This window comes from Terrapene carolina, unplaced genomic scaffold (genome assembly GCF_002925995.2).
Source record: "Terrapene carolina triunguis isolate 2854851 unplaced genomic scaffold, T_m_triunguis-2.0 Scaffold247, whole genome shotgun sequence".
Classification (NCBI taxonomy): Eukaryota; Metazoa; Chordata; order Testudines; family Emydidae; genus Terrapene; species Terrapene triunguis.
In genome coordinates this window covers 10,961,362-10,986,934 of record NW_020664598.1, presented here as the reverse complement: position 1 = coordinate 10,986,934, position 25,573 = coordinate 10,961,362, and the positions used below count along the sequence as shown (strand labels likewise).

General features: G+C 41.2%; 1 protein-coding gene across 7 annotated transcripts in view; it reads left to right on the top strand.

The window, feature by feature from the left end:
* MYBPC1 (myosin binding protein C, slow type) overlaps positions 1-25,573 on the top strand; it is a 115,474-nt gene that overhangs the window by 77,546 nt on the left and 12,355 nt on the right. For 6 of the 7 annotated variants that reach the window (XM_029912818.1, XM_029912819.1, XM_024208157.3 and 3 more), the window contains 12 exons: positions 1,023-1,156; positions 2,460-2,619; positions 3,704-3,808; positions 4,477-4,665; positions 6,427-6,561; positions 12,399-12,566; positions 13,838-13,926; positions 15,042-15,237; positions 16,065-16,204; positions 18,667-18,826; positions 20,331-20,467; positions 21,462-21,648. In XM_029912818.1, the coding sequence (XP_029768678.1) occupies positions 1,023-1,156; positions 2,460-2,619; positions 3,704-3,808; positions 4,477-4,665; positions 6,427-6,561; positions 12,399-12,566; positions 13,838-13,926; positions 15,042-15,237; positions 16,065-16,204; positions 18,667-18,826; positions 20,331-20,467; positions 21,462-21,648 (1,800 nt within the window). Of the gene's footprint in view, positions 1-1,022; positions 1,157-2,459; positions 2,620-3,703; positions 3,809-4,476; positions 4,666-6,426; positions 6,562-10,883; positions 10,938-12,398; positions 12,567-13,837; positions 13,927-15,041; positions 15,238-16,064; positions 16,205-18,666; positions 18,827-20,330; positions 20,468-21,461; positions 21,649-25,573 lie in introns of all 7 variants that reach the window. The other variant, XM_029912821.1, reaches the window with a different exon arrangement.

Here is a 25,573-nt window from a genome sequence, read left to right as displayed (position 1 = left end):
GCTCTTAAACAGAGCCGAAGAGTCAGGGGAGGAGCAGAGCCGCCGCGGCCGGAGGCTCTGCTCCTCCCGACTCTTCGGCTCTGTTTAAGAGCCGAGCTGCCCGAGCGCTACCGGCTTCGGGCAGCCCCCATGCCTCCGGACCCTGCGCCGCCGGAGCCCGGGAGGGGAAGTGCCCGGCCAGGGGCGCAGGGTCCGGAGGCAAGGGGGCTGCCTGAAGCCCATAGCGCTCGGGAGGCTCAGCTCTTAAACAGAGCCAAAGAGTCAGGGGAGGAGCTGACCAGCCGCGGGAGGGGAAGTGCCCGGCCGGCATTTTTCCCGGACATGTGCGGCTTTTTGGCAATTCCCCCCGGACAGGGGTTTGATTGCCGAAAAGCCGGACATGTCAGGGAAAAACCGGACGTATGGTAACCCTACCCCACATACCAAGTGCATTAAGCAATCTATGGTTAATTTTATTAACCAAGATATATTAAATGAGTCAAATACATGGTTTGTTAATGCATCCAATTTTTCAAACAAAAGTAAAACATCACAGTGACTGTCCCCTCAATAATGCCCTGTTAGCTGGGTTATGAATCCTAATATTAATAGTAACCATTGAATATTGGGGTGGCTTTGTCAAACTGTACATCTTTAATATAATGTTATGTTACCTGTATTTTGTTATATATGGCTCTTGTATCAGATAGAGAGGAGACAGGTTAAGAACAACAGAGAATGGCAGTGACCCATCAATGGCTTTGCTGTGGGCCTTTGGAGAATGTTTGGAGATGGGTGGTGTAAGAAAGGTAATAGGATTGGTTGTTTCCCTCCTCCCCCACCCCCACTCCCAGCCCCCAAAAGACAGTTCAACTATATTAAAAATATGAGGGAAGCACCCAACTTAGAGTGTTTTGGACCATTTTTCTCTGCATTATAATAGGCTTTATATTGCACAATTATGCCCAGGTCATTGTACTTACCCAAATGTGCTTCTCAATGTGGCAGGACTCTAATGAATTTGGCAATGTCTGAATTTTCAGATCCTCCTAGGCTCCACCTGGAAAATCTTGGTGACAATAACACGGTGACAGTAGTAGCAGGAAACAAACTACGACTGGAGATCCCAATCTCTGGAGAGCCGACTCCAAAAGTTATGTGGAGTAAAGGGGATAAGGTATAACAGCTGATCCTACTATATGCGTATTTCTGTAGTCTGGTGAAGGGCTTTTTTTACCAAAAATAGTTTTCAGCATGGTGAGTCAATCTGTTTTAATTGTTTTATGGCTCTCACCCTGGCAAAAGATAATGAGGAGACACTTGCTCAACTACATTGTATCTCTATAATTCTGATTCCAAGCAGAAGAGTAAGGTTTATATATATTTATGTATTGTTATTTTCCATTTGGTGTTATTTTGAAACAAGGGTTGGATAGCTAAAATCATGCAAATGGAGGAAATGGTCTTGCTGTACATACAATATAAAGGGCAGTGAGGAATCAGACACAGTGTAGAGAAGCCTACGCAATCCTCTCCTGTTCTGAAGTACATGTTTCTGTTGGAAAGAAAAACCCAATCTCCATGCTCATTTGGAGAAGTAAGCCAAACATATCAGATGTGCTATTACTGGAATGTAGACTGCTCTTCTCATAGATTTCTGGAAAAGGCTAAAAGGAACCATTATGATTGTCTAGTCTGCATAACACAGGCCTACAAATTACTGCAGTTGAGGAAATTGTTCTTTCTGTAAACTAGCTGAACTGCAGCTACTCAGTACATTTTAAATAGCACTTGAATTACATTTCTAAAGTGATTTACCTTATTAACCGGTTCCTCTGATGCTTTCAGTTTCTACTCTGTGAAATTTTGATGGTTTTTGGTTCACAGATTCAAGCCATCTGCTTCACAGGGGTTCACACAGTCTGAAAATTTAAACATAACAGTCAAAAACGCTTTACCTGGTTTTTACATAATTTATGTAAAACTGCAAATGCTGCAAGGTTTTGACAAAAAGCCATAATTTAGCCCATGGTTGCAAATGTTAATGACCCTCTTGACAAACTATTGGAGTTTCAAGTTTGTAGTGAAACAACGAGCCAGGCAAACGCCTTATGGTGACGCAATGCAAAACTTCACATAGATCTGTCTGTGACCACATAGTTCTAAGAAGCCAAATGTATCACCTCCATATTTTCAATGCAGCATGCAGAGATAGGGACATATGGTTCTCATTAACTTCAGTAAGAACCACATGGTCAAATCCTTGTGTATTCCTTAGTAAATTTTAATGGTAGTGTCAAAGCTAAGAATCTATGAAAGGATCCAGTAATGAAATGTAAAGCTCAAGATGCTTCCTGTAGTTGTTTTGCAGATTTCTTTCCTTTAAGTGTACTGTATTGTTCTTTGGTTTTGATTTTTGTTCATTCTGGTTCTCAAGTCAGATAATGCTACGTTTCCCCTCCCCTTACTTTGATTCCTAGTGGATCATGGAGACAGGTGGCAGAATACGGGCAGAAACTTATCCAGATAGCAGCTGTTTGGTAATTGATATAGCCGAGAGGGATGACTCTGGCGTCTACAAAATAATACTAAAGAATGAGGCTGGAGAAGACTCAGCTAATATCAACATCAAGGTGGTTGGTAAGTCATTCTAATGCACAAGGCCACAGCACCAAACTGGCAGATTTTATTATATCTACTTCACTTTCTTAAAGAAATCCCCCACCTAGAATCAGCTTCTTTTTCCCATATGAGTCTTTCATATCTCTTATGGTGCCCTAGGGCGCCTCTGTTTTGTGACCCACCCCAGCGTTTGGCATTCTAGATCCCATCCTTCTAGATGGACCCTTTTTGGTGCCTAAGATGGACTTATCAGCTGTAGGGTAAGAGAAACATCTGAAGTACCTTATGTGCAGTGGCTGTCCTCCCTAAGGATCTAGCTAAGCCGTTTAAGGTACTTATGTGGCTCCCATTTCCATAGTATTTTGGCACACACTTCACAACCTTTGTTGTATTTATCTTCACAACTCCCCTGTGAGGTAGAGCAGTGCTTTTATCACCATTTTACAGAGAGGGAACTGAGGCACAGAGAAATAAGTGACTCACCCAAGTTCACACAGAAAGCCTGTGGCAGAGTAAGGAATTGAACTGGGGTCTCACAAGCCATAGCATAGTATCCTAGCCACCAGATCATCCTTCCTCTCTATGAAGAGGTTTGCTCCAAATTAGTTGAAAGGGTTCACAAAGTGGGAGCTATTTTTGACCTCCTGAGCTAAACATTGAAGCCCACATTTCTATAGTGCTCAGGACAGGATTTCATCTCCAGCATGTTCTAGGGTGACCAAATGTCCTGATTTTATTGGGACAGTCCTGATATTTGAGGGTTTTTCTTATATAGAAGCCTATTACCCCCATTCCCATCCCGATTTTTCACACTTGCTGTCTGGTCACCCTGACATATTCTGACGTTTTCTTCCACCATGTATCTAGTCATAGTAACTATCCCTTCTTGACCTCCAGACTTGATTATTATGACATTTTTATTCTGCCTTTGAAAACTGCTCCTAGTCTTGCTCTCATGGTAAAGCCTGATTGCACTTTAAGAATTGTTATTTTTATGTTGTTTATTTTACAGCAGTCTGTGTCCTCCTTTACTTCATTATAAAAAAAATTTAAAGGTTCATTTTCTTCTAATTAAAAGATATATTTATTGTGTTTGCAACAGATATCCCTGACCCTCCTCTTGCACCAAACGTGACTGAGGTGGGTGAAGACTGGTGTTTTATGAACTGGGAACCTCCAGCCTATGATGGCGGGTCTCCTCTCTTAGGTAAGTGCATTTCCTTTGTTTGGTGATATCATAGTATGGTCAAGGGAAGTGAACTCCAAAGAAATGGACCCTGTATTGAAACAGCTCAGCCTCTGGTCCTGGAAAGTTCAATTCTTGGAAATCAACAGCAAGAGCATCATATGGCTGTTAACTTCCATAAGAGGTGTTTTCTTAGATATCTGGGTTACAGATCCTTGGAGACATGAAGATTATCCTCACCATCTTGTAATGTTATTAAATTACCACTATTCTGACAGGACTGAGTTGGGTGGGCAATTTGCATATTATCATAAACCACCAAACTCTGAAACTTTGTTCTTTTTGAGAGTTAGCAGACTTAGGGAACAGTTCCATGTCTAGCTGAGCAGCTTCCAATATACTACAATAAATGGACATCGGGGTGCTCAGAAGCTGGTAGACCTGGGCTCTTAATCACCGTGGGCAAAATACTGTGATGTTATAAAATTAAGTTTAAAAATGGTTGCAATTGGAAGAGAAAGCCTAACTTGCAACTTTTGGCAAAACCCCAAGGGTCAGAAGGGAATGTAGTGTTGTATCCAGAAAGGGGTACTGGCCAGCCAAAAAGATGGCATTCATTTTGGCTTTGTATCTGATTTTACAAATGCTGGTCCCTTATTTAAGTTTATATAATTATGTTTGTTCAATAGGATATTTCATTGAAAGGAAAAAGAAACAAAGCTCCAGGTGGATGAGACTGAATTTTGACCTGTGTAAAGAAACAACATTTGAACCAAAGAAGATGATTGAAGGTGTTGCTTATGAGGTCCGCGTATTTGCTGTTAATGCAGTAGGAATTTCCAAACCAAGTATGCCCTCAAAGGCTTTTGTTCCCTTGGGTGAGTAAACAAGAATATAGACGTATCTGCACGTTTAAAACATTGGCTGGTGTATAAAATTTTAAAGAGCCACATCCAACAGTCCTAACTTTCTGCTTGTAATGTCTTCTTTTTATGAAGTAAGGGGATGTTTTACGCAGAAGGGCACAGTAGTGGCATACAGTGGACAGAATTCATGAGAGAATAGGATCAGTGACAGTCTTGGTCCCTCTGTGTATTCCTTAGCAAAATCTCTCATTCTGGAAGCAACCAAGCACTGGAAATTAATTTTAAAAATTGGCCAAAAATCAAATGTCAATATTTTCATGTTGAGTGGCTCAGTGTCATGTGCTACAAACTCCATATGGAGATCTGAGTTTCTTTCAAGCTTACTCCTTTAGTAATAATATTTAGCACTTGCATAGTGCTTTGCCGTTTCAAATAACTGTGCAAACAGTAAATTATCCTCTCAACACATATGTAAGTTGACAGGTATCCATTCCATTATACAGATGGCAAAATTGGGGCAAAGTAGTTAAGTTAGCCAAAATCATACAGTAAGTTAGGTAGCAGAGCTAGGATTAAGACTTAAGGAGGTCCTGGGTTCCAGCCCTATGCTCCATTTACCATACCATGTTAGTGAAAACACATTTCTTTCCCCCAGAACGGCTAACATGGTTTCAACATCTTTTCTTAGCCAGGGTAAACTAACCATATTGTAAAGATTTTTGCATACCCTACTATTTATTATTGGTAATGTCGTAGCATCTAAGAGCCCTAGTCATGGACCAGGACCCTAGTAAACCCCAGCCTGGTTAAATCTGATGGACATTGTCCCAGAAAGCTATGTTGGCACCTTTGTGGAAAGACACATGTTTTTAAATGATTCTGATAAACACAGTTTCCCTGTAGTACACACAGTGCCTTATTCTCTAGGTCAGTAGGCAGCGGTGGATTAATGCATGGGCCCTCGGGGTGCATGCCCAGGGGCCCCGGCCAATTTGGGGTCCCTTGCAGGAATGCTGAAACCTGTGTAGAAATGGGCAGGCCAGTGGCACTGGAACTGTGGCCCCTCCCTGCTTCCCCCACTTCCCCCCAAGACCCCGCCCCCTGGCCAGGCCAGAAGCCAGAGCTCAGCCGTGGTAAGAGCTGCCCAGGGAGCCAGGCCACTGTGGCGAGCCTCAGACCCTCCATCTGCCCTGGGTGGGGGCCAGCGTGGCAAGAGCAGACCCTGTCCATGTCCCTGTCCCCCTCCCCGCCGCGGGCACGCCACCCAGGGCAGGTGAAGGGTCCAAGGCTTTGCATAGCACCCCTGGGCCCTCAGGGAGTGGGGGGGGGCAAGGTCCCAATAAATCTTAATCTGGCTCTGTCAGTAGGGGTTTGCTGCCTTTTACAGAGGACACTCATAATCCTAGGGAGCATGGGGAAAGAGTGCTGCTGCAATAGTGTCCTCTCCTCTTCTGAGAGTAACAATACTGTGGTCTGAGGAGCTTCTCATCTATCCAAATACACATCAGTGCTGCAGAGCCTGGTAGATGGAAGTTCTGGGAGCAGTTGCCGGAGGGCCAGTATTTTATTTACTCAGCAGGTGTTTCTTAATTTCTAATGGGACAGAATAAAACACACGCCTTTCATAAAGGTGAGAAATAAAGGCTTAAATTCTCCAGTATCTATGCCCTAGAATCTGTGTTGCCACTTTGGGCAGCAATTAGAAGATTCCCACTTGCTGTATATCATAAGTGCACACTTTAATGCTAATACAAATGTTTTCTTTATTTTTAGCTGTCACCAGTCCACCAACTCTCCTGGCAGTTGATGAAGTAACTGATAGCACCGTTACAATGAAATGGCGGCCACCAGATCACATTGGAGCAGCAGGTTTAGATGGCTATGTTATAGAGTACTGCTTTGAAGGAAGTAAGTGACAACAACTATGGTATGCTCCTAGTGCTTAAAATAGGTGAGACTTGCCCCACCTTTTCTCCGTGAGAGCTGACTGTTGCTTTGAGGTAAAAGTTAGCCAGCCAGAATTCTCAAGCTATTGAGTTTCATCCAAGCTCCTTTCTAGCTCCTGCACACCTATCCATTCCTACATTTGAGCTGGCATTTCAAAACAACATCCAGTTAGTCTAGAGACTTGGCGGCTGAGCACTGTGCTGATGTGAAAGAGTTCATTGTTCAGGGGCTTCCACAGCTTGCTCCCTGAGGACATGAAATCTGGCCACACTAGAGAGATTAAATATTTGGATGGATGGGGGAAAAGGAAAAGCAGGACAAATGAACCTCCTAATTGGCAGTTGGAGAAAACTGGAGAACCACATTTCAACTTGTTTTGGATTAAAGTCCAGTCACATAGGGGCTTGGAGAGTCTATATCTGGTATCTTAAATCTGTTCAAAATACTAACAAAAGGGTTTCTCTGTGTTTGGAATCAATAGTGGCTTCCTCGAGTACCAGTTTCACACACACAGGACAGACAGCCCTGTGGCTGTGGTATATCATCAGATAGAAGTGGTCCAAGCCACAAAATTCAGATTTGGATTTTGAATGCCCCTTGCATTTGGGAGTGTTCGTGTACAGGATTTTTCATTCAGATATAGAGGCATATAGGAGGATAGGAGGAGTGTAAAGGTGAAACGGGGGAGAGAAAATTAAATGAGCAGAGGAAAATAATGGGAGACAGAGAAATGCAAACAATATATATCATACAACCAGCAGTTTTACTGTGTAAAGTGATCAAATAGCAAAACCTCAGTGTTTCCCAGTTACATACTTAGCAGAAGCTTTCTTATGAGTGGACATAGAAATGGAGTCTGGGGACAGAAAGCAACAAAGGCTGGTGACATCTGGAATGGGTAAGCAAAACTTGACACAGTGGAATAAGTCATTGTGGGCGTCCAAGATGACTATTTCTGGGGAATGGGTCTGCCAGAAAAATGCAAATTTTGATGAATAGTGGTGCAGTTTAGTTCATTTTAACCACTTGTGATGTTATCTATGCTGTAAATCTAAGGACTAGTATAACCATATTACACAAGTCTCTACAAATGAACGCCAGTTTGTGCATTTAAATCAACAGAAGTTTTTCATGAGTACGGGCTGTAGGATTCAGCCTGAATGCAAGAGCTGTACAGGATAGAACATATGACTCACAACAGGAAAGCTTTTGGGGATTTAAACACCCCAGTGGAAAAAATAGAGCAGAAAATCAGCCAGATCCTGCATGGTACTGAGTGCCTTTAAATCTCAGTCAAGTCAATGGGAGCAAAGGGCTGTCAGCATCTCTGAGGAAGCCCTCAGCGCCTTGTAGGAGTGGGCTGAAAATCCATAAGGAGCAGGAAAGAGAATTGAAGAAGCTCAGAGGCACTGAGCAGTTGACATAAAGGTAAACACAATCGGAATGGTAGGAAGGGTTTTCCTTCATGTATGGAGGGAGGGAGATAGGAGAAGGTCTGGGAAGAGGAAACATATAGAACTAGATCCAAATGCAGCACGTACATGATACATTCATATTTTCCTATGATATTTCAAATGCACAGGCCTGGATGTTGTTAATAAACTCTGTTGAAAACACTGCACTAAGAAGGCAACTGACGACTTAATGAATCTAAGAGCTGCTGTACATTATGCCCTTGTTTCGCACACATAGCTCCCATTGAAGTCAATAGAAGTGTTGGGCAAAAAAAGAAAAATCAGGGATATAATATGGCCTTAAGGTCTCAGTACTATGTAGCTCATTGCAGAACAGCAAGAGGAATTTTCTCTAATCAGATAAGAGGCTAAATACAATATTTATGATAATGCCAGTGATAGTATTGAGAGGGATTTTCCAAATATACATTTAAAGTGGCAGAAGACCAAAGATCCTTGTATACCTGTCGAACAGAGCAAATTCTTTACTTTTTTCTTTCAGATAGGTTTAAAACATAAGAAGATACAACAAAATGACAGTTGAATCTGTCATTTTGGTGTTACCCACCTCAGATAAAATACAATGATTACAATGTATTTTACATAGATTTCTGTGTGTGTTTTTATATATCTATATATGCCTCACATATATACATATACATTTATATATACACAATCAAAATTATTTATGTATATATTTTATCATAACATTTAGGAAGCAAGCTTTATAGAAAATACAAACAAATAGATATTTAACTTACTGTGTATCCCTTTTTCTTTCTTACAATGTTCTCTTCAGTCTTTTCCAGTGTCTGTTGTCCCTCGGACTAATTTTTCTATAATGTTTAATAATTCTTTTGAATGTCAAAAGACAGTATCTGTCATTCTTCGTGTTGTCTGATTCTGCCTTTCTAGCCCGCTTCTTTATCCCTTCAGTAGTATGTTGTCTCTTTCTTGCCCTTGAATGTGGGATTATTAGAGTTTTTTTAATCATCACATTTTTCAGGAAAAATCAGGGAGAAGGGGGAAAATCATAGAAATATATAGATTACAAGTGTGAGGTGTCACAGGCATTGGTTTGTACCCTAGAAACCTTTATTTCCTCGGTGTAGGGCCTGATCCTGCAATTGGATCTACACAGATGGATCGCTGTAGCCATTCAGAGACCCACTGGCTTCAGTGGGTCCCATGCAGCTGTAAGGTTGCATCTACATGTATCTATTGCAGGATTGGAGCATTGGGATGAATATCTAGAACTTGCACTGTGGGACTTGCACGGTGATAACAGGGAACACATTTGAACACAGGAGATCCTACCCCAGAGCCAGCCTTTAATATCCAACTTGATTCTCCTTTAAAAAGGGAGTGGAAGGTCTTTTTTTCCCCCTTTACTCCTTGGTGGGGAGAGAAACCTTATCCACTCTGGAGGAATTAAACCTCAGTAATATAGGGACTGATCTAGTTCTTTGTGTCATCTCAGGGTTAGTTAATGAGCTTTTGGTGTCTATGGGTGAAATTCACCCCTGTACAAAGGGCCTGCACAAGACCTGTGCAACCACTTAGACCTGGGCCTGTTTTGAAAGCTAGCAACTTGGCAGCTTACAAGGTTCTCAGTTGAATTGGCTCAGATCCTTGCCATCACATCCATCCACCAGCTTGCAACAGTTTCAAAATAATGGATTTTTAAAATTGTGGAAATTACAGAGCCCATGATTTTATGGCCATGACAGCCATGATTGAAATTTAGCCTTAGGGGTTACCTTAAATTATTTTTTATTCCTGCACTCTGCTATTCTTCTTTCTTCCCCATTAGTTAAATTTGTCCTCTCTCAAACCTCTTTTTCATTCCTTCCCTCTATTCTCTTTGTCCTCCCTCACGCAATACTCTTTCTCACCATTCCCTCCTTTTGTACTGTATTTCCTTCTCCCTTTTTGCTCCATTTCTCTTCTCAAACTCTCCTTTTTTCTCTTTCCTTTCCCCTTTTCATGACTTATCAGTCCAAAAAACGATTTCTTCTGTCCCACTTGCCATCTTTTCCCTGAGCACCTTGAATGGTTCAGAAGAGCATCTCTTCTTTCCCATTAGCCATCTCTAGAGCCATAATCACCCTGAATAGTAGCTCCCATGCACCTTCAAAGTTGCAACTGGCCCAAAGAAGAAGTTCTGTTCTGCCAAGCCACATGCAGTTTGAGGGACAAGATGTTTATCCAAATATGATTAGGCCTCATTTCTGTTCCCACCTGAGCACAAACTGATTACTATTAGGAACCAAAACTCTTTCTGGAGCCACTAGGGGTTTTACTGTAGGGATGCTCAAATGGAGCGAGGCAAATGCCCTGATGCTCATGGGTTTAAATAGCCGGATGCACTTCCCAGTTCACTGACAGATTCAGGCACAAAGCACCCAGGCCAAGGGATAGGGCTGAAGACAGCAAAGCAGTAGTATGAAGAAGAATGGGAACCTGATGCAGAGAGAAGATAGTACAACAAAAACTTCCTTGAGTTATCCTATTTGGGTCAGTTGTGGTTCTTTCTTCTTCAACCTCACTTTGTGCGTGGAGCCTCGGCCTTAGTAAACCATGGAGGAAACCAGTTAAACTACTCTGCTTACCTGGGGGAGTACTACTTATACAAGCTTTATTCTGGTGAATGTCCCTCACCACAGATGCACTTTGCCTGCAAACTCCCTGATCACCCTACAGGTTCCTCTGAATCTTCAGGGAGCAGTACAGATCTATGCATAATTACTAACAGGGAATGCTAACCACTGACAATACTCTTGTGTGAAAGTGGGTGTCTGATTAATTTTAATGATGGACTCTCACAAGGTATATCGGCAGATCTGTGTGATGAATTGGTGGAGCCAACTTATGACCTGGAAGGTACAGTATTCAATGAGGGTTATAAAACTTTCTTACCCATACAAAGACAGATTTCTGAGAGCCTAACTGACTTTGGGGGTCATGAACCTCCAGAACCTACGGCTTTACTTACCCACAGAAAGCTCTGGGAGCATTCAGATGACGGGGAAAGGATCAGGAAACTGAATCCCTGACCCCAACCCTCTTGTGTTAGTTGGAAGAAATTTTTGTAAACAGAACTGTGTTTAATCTCTTCCTAAGAGTGGGTCCCATCCTTATAAAAATGTATCCCAATATTCTTCAGTAATTCTCCAGTGCACTAAAGCTTATAACAGTGTAACTAGTCTTGAGGGCCAATACCATAGTGGTGTGTTTTTTCTTTATAAGAGAAGTTAAACTCCTGACTTGTTGCTATAGAAATCTGACTCTGAATGTCAAAAAGCTAGGGGTCTTAAAGTGATCCAAATTTGGAGGGCAGGAGGGGAGGGATGGGGGAAACTGTGCCATACGTAACCTGGGCTTTTCTAAAAATATGTAATTTTGCAATGGATCCACGAATTATATGTGACTGTATTATAGCAAGATGAAAAAACTGAGAACACTGGAATCATTTGAAGAACTCTGATCAGTCTTGTCCTTTTTTCTTAAAGTGACAAGCAGAGAGTCTGTTTTTCATGGCAACCCTATTTGTTAAAATTCTAAAGTAGCTAAATAACAAATACTTCATTAATAAGCATTAGAGCTAACAATATAATGCAGTTAGATCATATAAAATGCTTTTGTCCATACTTAGATCTCAGAACACTCTACATTGTAAGTAAATATCATTAACACCATCTTACAAATGGGACAACTGACGTACAGAGAGCTTTGGTGACCTACCTATGGCCAGTCAGTGGCAGAGCTGGGGAATAGAACTCAGATTGCTAATCCTAGGCCCTGTCCATGAACAATGATGTTTCCCAAACGAAGCAATAGCCATAGGAAAACTGACACTTCATAAATAGCTAATTATGTGCTACTACCATCTATACATGACAGGTGTGATTTTTAAAAGTGCTCAGTGCTGGTCTAACTGTGCTCCCACTGAAGTCAATGGTAAATTTCTCATTGACTTCAACAGAAGCAGAGTTAGGCCAATGCTGAGTGCTTTTGAAAACCACACTCTATATGCCCTTGTTATTTATCAACAGACTTTTAATGGATTTCTATAATTACATCCTGTAATTACTGTTCACATGTATTTACTTTTTAATTTTTTTAAAAAAGATAATGCTGAGTATCCTTAGAAACATTTCCCCTACTTATTATCATTGTATTAATCCAAATCAATGTCATATAATAGCATTATTAGAGAATAAAATCGTTAATCAGCAACAGTTTCTGTGCAGTTGTTCACTATACTGTAAGTTTTCTTGATGGAGAAGTGATTACGTATATAATTCTGTAATTTTGCCCCCTCTTTTCTTTTTCCTAAACCAGCGGAAGAATGGATAGTGGCTAACCCCGAGCTGACAGACAAAACAAGGTACACCATCACTGACCTGCCAACTGGTTCCAAAATTTTCGTGAGAGTGAAAGCTGTGAATGCTGCTGGTCCCAGTGAACCTAGATTGCACCCACAACCTATTTTAGTCAAGGAAGTTATAGGTAAGATACACCACTGTTTATCTCTTCTCTCACCAATACACACACACTTTCAGCGTTCATGCTTCCTCTTTCTTGTGAGTAGCACCTGCAGTTGGATACTGCAGAAGCACTGCCATCCAGTCACATGCTGAAGCCATGCCAATGCAGTACTGCAAACTCCAAGCATTCAAAAATCATGAGATTGCCTTAGAAATCATACATTTTGGGTTGTTTTTATTTGCCTTCTGGTTTGTTTGGGGGTTTTTGAAGCCTTAGGCCTCATGTTTTCAAGCCTCTTTCTACAGCCAAGAAGGCTAGAAGTTTGCTTTTTCTTTTAATGAAAGTTGAGATTCTCATGTACTTACATGACTCCAGGAACTGGGGCTTAAAAAAAAACAGCACACCAGATCTGATGAGACTCTTGATAAAATTGCAAGAACTGGCAACACTGATGCTGGATAGAACAAGCTGCAGGCACAGTGGTGAAAGTAGGCCACATCTATCACTTCAATTTGCTTTTTCATTGTCTCAAAAAGTGGAAGGAACAGTAACGCAAAAAGACATGGTTACACTTACATTCAGTCTCATTCCCTTCTTATGCTGCTGACCAGTGATCACATGGGCAAGATTTGAAATTTGAGAGCTAGTAATATAGCTGAATTTGACCATCAGTTCATACACACATTGTTGTCCACTATTGGATCAGTACAACTGCCCTGGCACCATATGAAGTTATTTACCCCCCCAATATCTTTGTAGCCAGCTGGGACCAAAGGTAGTTAGTTGTACATTGCCTTTGCAATTGTCCAATCCAGGGGGCTGCTGGGGGCTGGTTTGGCCTAGCATAAATTAGAAGAGTTTAGCATGGGGCCAATATATCAGGCAGGGATCATGAAAGTGTAGCAGCATTCTGAACATTTTACACAGTCCCACAGCCCTTTCCTATGGTGGGGGAATCCTCAGCTGGCCAGATAGGGCATTTTTAAAGACCTTCTGAGCTACTGGAATAGCACAGAAGGGCTTTAGCATGAGTAGGATCTGGCCCTTCGTCTTTTTGTGCAGTCTGACCATTTCATTTTTAACGGTGTCCATCACTGACCTACCCATTAGCCTATCAGTGCACTCAGCACTTTCTAAAAAATAAGGTCTCTTTAAGATGTCTTAAGTTGGGAACCCAAAAATTGAGGCATCCAGTTCACATCTCACTTTGGAGAAATGTAGGCCATAGGTTTTAATGTTACTAATGTTGGTGCTCACAAAAACACACTATTTTTTTAAATTTGTTTTTTTAGAACCTCCAAAGATTCGTCTACCAAGACACTTAAAACAAACCTACATTCGAAGGGTTGGAGAAGCTGTGAATCTTGTTATTCCTTTCCAGGCAAGAAATAAAGACAGTTATTAATGCTTATTTTTCTTATATTGAGATTGTTAGAACTGCATGTTATACAACTGTGGTAGGGCATGAAGTTAATTTAAGCAGAATTAAATCCTGGTCAGTCAGGATACCTGCCAGATGGCTTTTTCTGTGTCTTCTGAAATCAGACTGTGCTCAACCAAAGACTGAATTTTGTAACTAGCAAACAGTGCTGATCTATTGTCTGTTGTTGTCCATAGAATACCCATAATCTCCAATGTAGACTTGCCATTACATACAAGAGAATCACTAGCACAGCACAGAGTAGTTGCAATAGACAATGATTAGATATGGTGTCTAGAGCTGGAATGTGACATTTATTCACTATCTTGCTTTGGGGGTGGTGTGACGTTTCACCAACCCAGCAGAATCTTTGTGCAACAATGCTTCATAGAGCCCCTGGGAAGCACAGCTGTTGCACCAGCACTTCCAAGGATGCAACATGCGCTTTCTACTCCAGCTGGTTAGCTCTGCTGGCTGGAGGCAGGGCTATAGCCTGAACTTATCCGACACCCCCTGCAGAGGCTAACTGTTCCAGTAATACTTGTCTGCAGAGTCCTTGCTCTGCTGAATGCAAGAACCCCTACTGTGTCCAGACCTTATGCCTTCTCCTTCCTTTGTGCACATACACAGATGCCGGGCACAATATGTGCTATAGGAAATGCTGCTCCTGGTAAATTAAAAGTACTACTGTGTGGTGTATACACTCTGAAAGGACTGAGGTTACCATATTTGGACAGCACTTTTGAAATTCTCGTTTCTAGAAGGGCAAACTCCCAGTAATGACACTGCATGATCAACAAGTTAGTGTCTATTGACATCGCACTGTGATTCTCTTAGGGCATCTGCTTCTGAGAACCACTAAAAACAAAATAATATTGCCCATTAAGTTCAGAAAAAGACAAGTATTTGAACATGTGACTGCCTCTGAATTGCCTTGTGTTTAGAATTATCTGCTTTTTCTTTAAAGAGTTTCCACCATTCTGGTTCAAGAAGACTTTTATTTTTGTCTTTGAGACAGCCTAACACCTCTTTCTCCTCTCAAAAGCATACTTCAGTTGTTCCATGGCTTTTTACAGGGAAGACCAAGGCCAAAGGTATCTTGGAAGAAAAATGGTGCTTCCGTAGACAAGAACCAAATTAACATCCGCAACAGTGAAAATGATACTATCATCTTTATCCGAAAGGCAGAGAGGAGCCACTCAGGAAAATATGACCTGAAAGTGAAAGTAGAAAACTTGGTGGACAAAGCTACAATAGATATTCAAGTAGTTGGTATGTTTAAAAAAATAAAAAAAAATTATTTTGGCAAAGCAGACTCCAAAAACATGTTACCAGTGTGCTGGAAAACATGAGATTTCCAGTTACAGCCTCCTCTACAATGGTACCTCTCTACTTCAGCTCACTTGGCCAGAGATTCTGAGCCAGGTCCTCAGCTAGGGTAATTGGGGACCTCTGTACAAAACGTCAGTAGCCAGCCTGAACATTCCAATCCCACCCTAGAATCCTACACTACTTCACTGTTTGTAATGGATTTTTATGTTCCATATTTGTCCGAAACACTGAAGCTTTTTATTGTTAAGGTGGCACTCAGTCAGATCTGATACAGCTCTACTGTAGCAAGAGTTAGTTTCTCACAAACATGACTTGGAAGAGACCACCAGTGTTAAAAGCCTTATGATGGAAAAAAGAGAGACACCTGGGAAATCTCAGACACTGTATCTTATAGGTGAAGCTGGTAGCACAGCCTATAATTAAGCTTGCCTGAGACTTCCCATTATAAGATCACATTTTCATTTGCTTATAACTTTGCCAAAATAGTATGTGATCGTGTAACTGAAGACTGGATCATAACGCATACGCAGAATGGGGTCAAATTAAAGGCCAAATTAGAGGCAACTTGAATTCTGGCATTTCCTAACTTTTGAGTGCTTGACTTTTGAGTGCTTGACTTGTCATCTTTTACCATTGTTTTGTGTGTGTAAGATATATCTCTATCTAGATCTAGATCTAGATCTAGATAGAGATATATCATATATGAGAGAGAGAGAAACAGAGAGCAGGTGTAATGGAAAGATGACCATGCCATATCATCATTACAGATCGCCCTGGCCCACCACATGTTGTAACAATTGAGGATGTTTGGGGAGAGAATGTTGCTTTATCATGGCAGCCACCAAAGGATGATGGTAATGCAGCCATTATTGGGTACACGATTCAAAAAGCAGACAAGAAGAGCATGGTAAGTTATAAAATATGTTTGACTCAGTTTAAATCCGACAGTCACCATGTTCTTTCTTTTAAATATAAAAAGCCCTATTTGCATGGACTAATGTCGATGATTGATGCATTGGATCATTACAGAACCACACCACTACTCAGAAAATCTCAAAAGCTCATCAGAAAATCCCAGTGTCCACAGTATTCAAAGTTTATAAATGAGAACATGTGTATTTACAAATCTGCGTTCAGATTAGAGATGGGGCAAGTGAGGGGGACGGGCAGGAGTAGATCTGCATCTCATTTGTCTAAACCCCTCAGAGTTCACGGGGAACGCAGAGAAATAATTCTGTTTTATTCCCTCTGGAAATAGAGAATCAAAATCCCAAATGCTCATTTTGGAGGCAGTGTGGCCCCACAGATAGTCCACTAGGTGGTTAGGAGATCTGAGTTCTATTCCCAGCTGTCACTGCTTGGTGACCTGGGGCAAATCCCTTCACTTCTCTGTACTACACTTCACAAATTAGGTAAGTATGATTATCCCTATTTTACAGATTGGGATACTGATAACTTACCTAATTTGAAAAGTGCTTTAAGATTTACAGATGAAAAGTGCTATATGAGAGCTAATTATTGTTATTATTTCAATTTTTATAGCTCTGTAAGAGACGGGTTGGATTTCTACATTTAATAGATACTGCAAGTTTGGACATTGTGAATCTAAGAGAGATGAACCAGTTTGCATGAGAAGAATACTAATACACTGACCGGCTGTGTGACCTTTGACCAGTCAGTTCACCTCCCTGTGACTTTATTCCCCCTCCCACCCTTCATCTCTCTTTAGACCGTAAGCTGTTCCGGCCAGGACCTGTCTCTGATTATATGCATACACAGTGCCCAGCACAATGGAGGCCCGTCTCAGTTCAGACTTCTAGGTGCTACTGTAATACAAAATAAAATAATAACTAGTGTCCAAAGTGTACTGTGTGCTCATAGGGCAGTGATTCCATGTTATCTCCACACTGTCTGTGACAAGAATTTTCCTGTAATAGTACCAAGTGGGATTTTAAATAATGACTGTTTCCAAAGGGACATTTTCTTAAACAGTTGCCTCTGAAGAAAGGATGTCCCAATTTCTTTCGAGTAGATGATCCTTTCTGAGCGCTATGAGCTATATTACTGGGAAGTCTAAAATAATGTGGCTCTGCAGGTTTAGTACATATCAGTATAAACTCTGGCACAAGAAACTTACACAAATATATACTGTGAGAAAGGGAGACAACTGGAAGGGGTGGCATAAATAAAAGAGACCATTTTCATGGTCAGATTCTGCTTTACGTGAATAATATTTTTAGCATTAGTCTTGCTGATCTCACTAGGTGGATATTGTGTACCAAGATCAAATTTAAATTTGATATTTAAAGAGATGCCTTTCATCTAAACATGGGTCTCTTGAGAGCTATGCAGATAGATGCCTGAAGCAGTATGCACTGGAGTATATAATACTTCCCAAGAGATGAGTGTTGTGCCAGAAATCACAGGAATTCAGAGCTGATGAAATCACATCCACAGGACTTTGTTACAGAAAAAAAAATACACATGCCATACTTTGAATGCTTGTTTCTGTCCTCTAACTTTGCCCCTGGAACTGCCTCAAAAACTGATTTAACAAACAGGGTTTTTTAGCTGTTTTTTACATTGTGTCAGTGTCCCTTATTTACACGATTTCTCAAAATTAAATCAAGAATGAATTGGAAGTCATATTTTTATCAAATAAATTACCTCTTGGCTACTTCCATGGGAGACCTGGCCCCTTCCAGTCGCATGACTCTGGCTGAGTGAGCTTTACACACTGCTCTCCTTAGACTGTACTGTTGCTACTGCTAAGAGAAAGAGCCTCTAAGATCCAGTCACCTGTCTGATGAAGTGTCTGTAGTTTGGGCTGTATCCACTGCTCCTCCTACCCTATTAAACTGTTCTTAAATCATGAGAAATAACCGGAATGGAATCATACTTTCCATAATCATATTGTTCATTTAGCCTAGTGTCAGAGGAGGCAGATTAGTACTGGGATTGCATTCTTATCTGCAGCAATACTTTCTCTGTCAGCAATATGAAATCTGAGTGGCAGAGCCTGCCTTTCTTCTCTTGCACAATAGGACCTTTGTAATATTGCATTTCCTACAATTATCCCGCCTGACTAACCATCAGAATGTGACAATTTAATAGGGTTCACTTTCCATTCACCCTTCATAGCACAGTGGTGAATTGCTTGTGACCCTTCTGTCATCACCCAGTTACTGTGTAGTGATTAGCTTAGAATCCATTGCCATCAACTCAGTTATTATATTATGCCTTACTGGTTATATAAATTGCTTAAAATTTGTTCTCATGCTTTCATATGCACAGTGGCTATTCTAAACCCTAGCTGTTGATAAACGAAGTGTGTTGCAGGCAAACTTAGTCTGTGTTTGTCTCTTGCAGGAATGGTTCACTGTAATTGAGCACTACCACCGAACCAGTGCCACCATTACTGAACTCATCATAGGAAATGAGTACTACTTCCGGATCTTCGCTGAAAACATGTGTGGCCTCAGTGAGGACGCGACAATGACCACAGAGAGTGCTGTGATCGCAAAGGATGGTTAGCTGTCAATTATGTTCCTAAGGGGGAAGGATGGGGTTCAGAGTGGGGAAGGGAATCTGAGACAAAAGATTTGATTCTCCACTGTTTGTACCTGGTGTGGCCACTTACACCTGTGCAAAGTGAGTGTAAATTGCTACCATTCCAGTTTGGTGGTGTATGGCATTCACTACACACAACTGCAAATTATGGGACAGGCAACAAACTATGGGAGGATGACGCTTGATTTTAAATGGTAACATCAATTCCTCTCTCGATTCTGAATTATATATCTGAGCTTTCAATCAGTTTAAAATAGAAATGAAGGTGTTGTTGTAATCTATACATAAACTGTTGTAAAGGAGAACAGCAGTGGGCATGACCTGGGTTCAGGAATGCTCAGTCTCTCCGATACAGTATGTCCTGTGAAGGCAGTTGGCTTAAGTTTAGAGAGATGGGTGACAACCGTCGCTTGCTGTATGAGCCAGTGCTAATGGCATTCCTATTGGCGACGCAGAACTTTGTTCTCTCGCTCGAAAGAAAAGCATCTCCGTTCTGCCCATCAAAAATGGGGACTGCATAAAGGAAACTGAAAACAGTGAGTTCACAAAGCTGGCAGTTCTCCGTGAGATCGCTCAGAGCGGAAATAGTTTTCTATTTAAAAGTGGGGTGGGGTGGGGTGGTCAGAAGAGGGGCTGTAGTAATTGTTTCTTGTCACTGAAAATTCACCCCTGTGCCGAGGGCCAGCACAAGGCCCGTGCACCCGTGAACACCTGTTGGAGAGCCTAAGGTGTAAGTTGTGCATAGCCCTTGGTGCTGGCCCTTGGCACAGGGGTGAATTTCACCCCGTCTGTCCATTCTATGCATCAGCATAGTTTACAGAGAAAAATAATGTTTTTACTACTGTCAGCACCACAAGTGCAGATACATTATCAGCGAGAAAGCCAGCTCTACTAGATTTTGTTTTATACAGGATCAACACATTTTCTGTGGTCTTTATTGGTGGTGCTGTGCAAAATGAAGGAGAAGAACATATGGATTTTCAGAGACTGTGCCAGCCCAAGTTTACAGTACTGGCAGTTAGGAAATACTAGTTGTAGATGGAACAAATTAGGAAAAGAAATCAGTGACAAGAATAAATGTGGAACATTAAGATGACATTTTAGTCACCTCTTTGATCACTCTTACCAGCCTGCTAGTCAGTATTCATATTGTTGTACAAACTGTGTGTGTAATTGCAGGCATGCATACAGAGTATATACATTATACTTAATATACCATGTATTCATACAACAAGGGGAGATTTTAAGTCCTCTGTACAGTATGATCAGAAACTACAGTAACTTTCCAGGCTCAATTCTGCTCTCACGCTAGTGAGAATGAGTGCAATAAATGGAGTTACATTGGTATATAAAGCAGTGCAAATTAGAGCAGACTCACTCTTTACTGTTGAATACTGTTGAAAACAATATGAAATGCTTAACTTTGTTCTAACAGCTCCTAACGTCTTGTATTTATTTCATAGGTAAAGTCTACAAAAATCCAATTTATGAAGACTTTAATTTCACCGAAGCACCAATGTTTACTCAACCTTTAATTAACACACATGCTGTAGCTGGTTACAATACTACTTTGAACTGCAGTGTTCGAGGAAATCCAAAGGTATGGCATACCACTTAATAACATCAGTGAAGGGAAAGGAGAGTTTAATCAGACACTGATGTTTTCTAGTACTGTTCCTGTTCTTATAATTCACACACATGCTCTAAGGAGAATCAGTGGGCTAAAGAATAGAGCAAGAGTCAGGATTCCTAAGTACTCCTCTCTGTTCTGCCATTGATTTGTTGTATCACAATGGACAAACCACATCCCCTTCTGTCTCAGTTTACCCCTCTACAACGTGGGTATTATGAGATTTACTGAGTCCACAGATTATCCTAATGAAAATGTGGATTTTTCCCAGCTGATCAGGCAAATCTAGGGTTGCTACTTCAGTAACTCACAAGAGCTGCATGGTCAATACATCAATAAGGATTTTGGTTTAAAACAAAATACTCTTTATAATTATAAATACTAATATTTATATTATGTAGCGCCCAAAGGCCCAGTCAGGATCTGGTCACATTGTGCTAGGCACTGTACAAACACATGGTCCCTGCCCAACTGAGTTTCTCTCTCTCTTTGACCAATTTTCCAGAGTAGAAAATTGAACTGACCCAGTAAAATCAGAATTCAGAATTTTTATTTAAAAAGTGTTCTCTGATCCACCATTCACTTCCAAGGTTTTGGATTAAGTTCTATGCATTGGTTACTAGTAAAAAAAAACAGCTTTATTGACAAACCTAGAATATTTAGATCTTGAAAATTATTAGTCAGTTTACTATTGTATGGTACACCCTTTGTAATGTAACTGTACATTTTTGCCCACCCAAAAATATTATCTTGATTGAATTCAGCTAAATTATAAGGGCCACAGGGAGCTGTGGCCCTTATAATGGCATGATATGGCCCAAACTTATTTTTATGGATGGACTACAACTTCCCTTTTGTCAATATTTTGTTAATATACCACTAATATATCATTCAACTTTAATACAAGGTCACAGAAAGCGTTTAACATTTAATTGCCTATATTTGTGTGCACTTTTTACCACAGCCCAAAATAACCTGGATGAAAAACAAAGTGACTATAATAAATGACCCAAGATACAGAATGTTTGGTAACCAAGGTGTCTGTACCTTGGAGATCCGCAAACCCAACCCTTATGACGGAGGCACTTACACCTGCAAAGCAGTCAATGAACTTGGAGAGGCAGCGGTTGAATGCAAACTGGAAGTGAAAGGTAAGGTTTCTAAGATCAGAGCAAATCCACTCTTTGTTACAGCATATATTAGAGTCAAGAGTGCAGTAAGCAAATGCTGGGGGGTATATCCTAGCACCATTTTTATTCAAATATCCATTGACGTCAAGGGTTCTTTCATGAGTGGACATGACCCTTAGGGACCAGAAGGTGTACTGCTCATGTGACAAATTCCAGCACGACTCTCAGATGTACAGCGCATGCCACAAGCATTAGGCAAGGAACAGTTTTGGATGGGAGGAGTATCTGTAAAGGATGCCAAAAGGAGTTAAACTAAACACGGCAATAAAGTTTGTCAGCCTTAAAAAAAGGAGGTGGAAGAGGAGGTTGGAGCAGAACTGGGTAGAACTGGGGGGCTGGATCAGAGCTGTTGAAGGTGGGGGGAGGGGCTTGGAGTGGAGCTCAGAGGGTGTGGATCATAGATGGGAGGATGGTGGTTACAGGGGGTTGGAGCAGTGCTGGAGGAGGGCTTGTACAGGCCTGAAATGGAGCTGCGGGGGTGGATCAGGAAAATAGGAGGCAGGAGGGGAACTAAAAGAGCCTGCGGGGGTGACTGCATCGGGGTTGGGGGAGCTGGGGGCTGGACTGAAGGACTCTGGAGGATGGTTGAGGAAGAGCTGGACGGGGGCCGGATCAGAAATGGGGCAGGGTGAGGGGGGCTGTGGCAGGTACTGGGGACATGTAGGGGGCCTCGAGGGAGCTGGAGGGAATCTTGTCAGGAGCTGGGGGGTGGGATGGCTCGATTGGGGCTGTGGGGGAGCTAGTGGTCTGGAGGGACAGGAGGGCTGGAAAGGAGGTAGGGGATGGAGGCTGGATTGGGTCTGTGAGGGACCTGGAGAAGGATAGATTTCAAAGTCAGAAAAGGGCCCACTAACCTATTCTTGCCCCAAGATACTTTGAGGCTTTGATACACCACTGATCTAGATAGTTTTTCCACTGTCCAGTGCAGGGTTATTCCCTACAGTATATTTTTCTAGTGTTTTGCCCAATGTACTTTTAAATGCCTCACGTAATGGCACTTCCACTAGTTCCAAAAGGAGAATCTTTCACTGGCTTATAGATCTTATTATTGTATTTGTTTTTAGGAAAAATACATATAGAGAATCATATTGATTTTGCAAACAGACATAAAGGGGAAGAAGTTGGTCAGATTTCTGCAACCTTGAGAATATCCCTTTTAAATCCATTAAATGAATATATTTTATGAATTCAAGATGTTTTAGTATTGACTGCAGGTATTGTGAATGGTCCTAAGGCCCAATCCAACACCTGAAGTCAATGGGATTCGGATCAGACATGTAGTAAATGGTCTAAAAAGCATATTTTCTTAGGATTCATAGATTCATAGATTCATAGATTCTAGGACTGGAAGGGACCTCGAGAGGTCATCGAGTCCAGTCCCCTGCCCGCATGGCAGGACCAAATACTGTCTAGACCATCCCTGATAGACATTTATCTAACCTACTCTTAAATATCTCCAGAGATGGAGATTCCACAACCTCCCTAGGCAATTTATTCCAGTGTTTAACCACCCTGACAGTTAGGAACTTTTTCCTAATGTCCAACCTAGACCTCCCTTGCTGCAGTTTAAGCCCATTGCTTCTTGTTCTATCCTCAGAGGCTAAGGTGAACAAGTTTTCTCCCTCCTCCTTATGACACCCTTTTAGATACCTGAAAACTGCTATCATGTCCCCTCTCAGTCTTCTCTTTTCCAAACTAAACAAACCCAATTCTTTCAGCCTTCCTTCATAGGTCATGTTCTCAAGACCTTTAATCATTCTTGTTGCTCTTCTCTGGACCCTTTCCAATTTCTCCACATCTTTCTTGAAATGCAGTGCCCAGAACTGGACACAATACTCCAGCTGAGGCCTAACCAGAGCAGAGTAGAGCGGAAGAATGACTTCTCGTGTCTTGCTCACAACACACCTGTTAATACATCCCAGGATCATGTTTGCTTTTTTTGCAACAGCATCACACTGTTGACTCATATTTAGCTTGTGGTCCACTATAACCCCTAGATCCCTTTCTGCCGTACTCCTTCCTAGACAGTCTCTTCCCATTCTGTATGTGTGAAACTGATTTTTTCTTCCTAAGTGGAGCACTTTGCATTTGTCTTTGTTAAACTTCATCCTGTTTAACTCAGACCATTTCTCCAATTTGTCCAGATCATTTTGAATTATGACCCTGTCCTCCAAAGCAGTTGCAATCCCTCCCAGTTTGGTATCATCCGCAAACTTAATAATCGTACTTTCTATGCCAATATCTAAGTCGTTAATGAAGATATTGAACAGAGCCGGTCCCAAAACAGACCCCTGCGGAACCCCACTCGTTATGCCTTTCCAGCAGGATTGGGAACCATTAATAACAACTCTCTGAGTACGGTTATCCAGCCAGTTATGCACCCACCTTATAGTAGCCCCATCTAAATTGTATTTGCCTAGTTTGTCGATAAGAATATCATGCGAGACCGTATCAAATGCCTTACTAAAGTCTAGGTATACCACATCCACAGCTTCTCCCTTATCCACAAGACTCGTTATCCTATCAAAGAAAGCTATCAGATTGGTTTGACATGATTTGTTCTTTACAAATCCATGCTGGCTGTTCCCTATCACCTTACCACCTTCCAAGTGTTTGCAGATGATTTCCTTAATTACTTGCTCCATTATCTTCCCTGGCACAGAAGTTAAACTAACTGGTCTGTAGTTTCCTGGGTTGTTTTTATTTCCCTTTTTATAGATGGGCACTATATTTGCCCTTTTCCAGTCTTCTGGAATCTCTCCCATCTCCCATGATTTTCCAAAGATAATAGCTAGAGGCTCAGATACCTCCTCTATTAGCTCCTTGAGTATTCTAGGATGCATTTCATCAGGCCCTGGTGACTTGCAGGCATCTAACTTTTCTAAGTGATTTTTAACTTGTTCTTTTTTTATTTTATCTGCTAAACCTACCCCCTTCCCATTAGCATTCATAAAAGACTTATTCTGTAGCCATTATTTTGTATGTACTGAAAGCAAATATATTTAGCTTTTCTATACTGGTTGCTTTCTGTTTGTTTTGGATTATGATTAATATTGTCTTTAATTTCTGATATATCTTGTCACATAGCTCAAATATGGTAGCAAGGAAGTAATGACATAACTAGTCTGTTCATGTGGTAGTAAAGCCACGTTTCTTGACTGTCCTGATACCTTTTTACTATATTCTGGCAGGTGAAAGTGATGTCCTCATTCTAGATTTATACAGTCTGTTTCTTAATACCAAGCAAGGCTCCCTGTTTCACAGCACAGGAGAAGATCATATGGCCTAACAAAGATAGCCATTAATCACTAAAATCTAGAGGCCAAGTTAGACTAATCTTTCATTATAACTCATAAGCCCCCAAGCCCTAAATACCTTACCAGTAGTTACCTTCAACTTTTGAATCTTTAATGTTCTGCTCACAATAAAATGGTCAAAATAACACAATTCTATGATCACAGTAAGATCTCTCTGTCTCTCTATGTGTCCAATGACTTAACAGGGCACTTTTCCCCTACAGAATAGCTTTTAATTACATGAAAATAGAGCATATCAAACATGTTCAAACAGAAAAAACAATGTTGATTAATGGCAACAGAGAGTCCTGTGGCACCTTTAAGACTAACAGATGTATTGGAGCATAAGCTTGCCTTGGTTAATATTTGTCAAATTTAGGAGTCTTAAGCATCCATAGATGTTACTGTTGCCAAAGACCGTGTAGCATTCTTCAGTAAACCCAACAACAGTGTTGATAATAACTGTACAAGAGAAAAGATCCAGTATGGTGTGAAACCCTATACTCTGGAAGTCTTTGCTACTGGACATCAGGATGAATTATAGTCTTGCCACTTTTAGCATATGATGCAAGACCCAACTCTTTATTCAG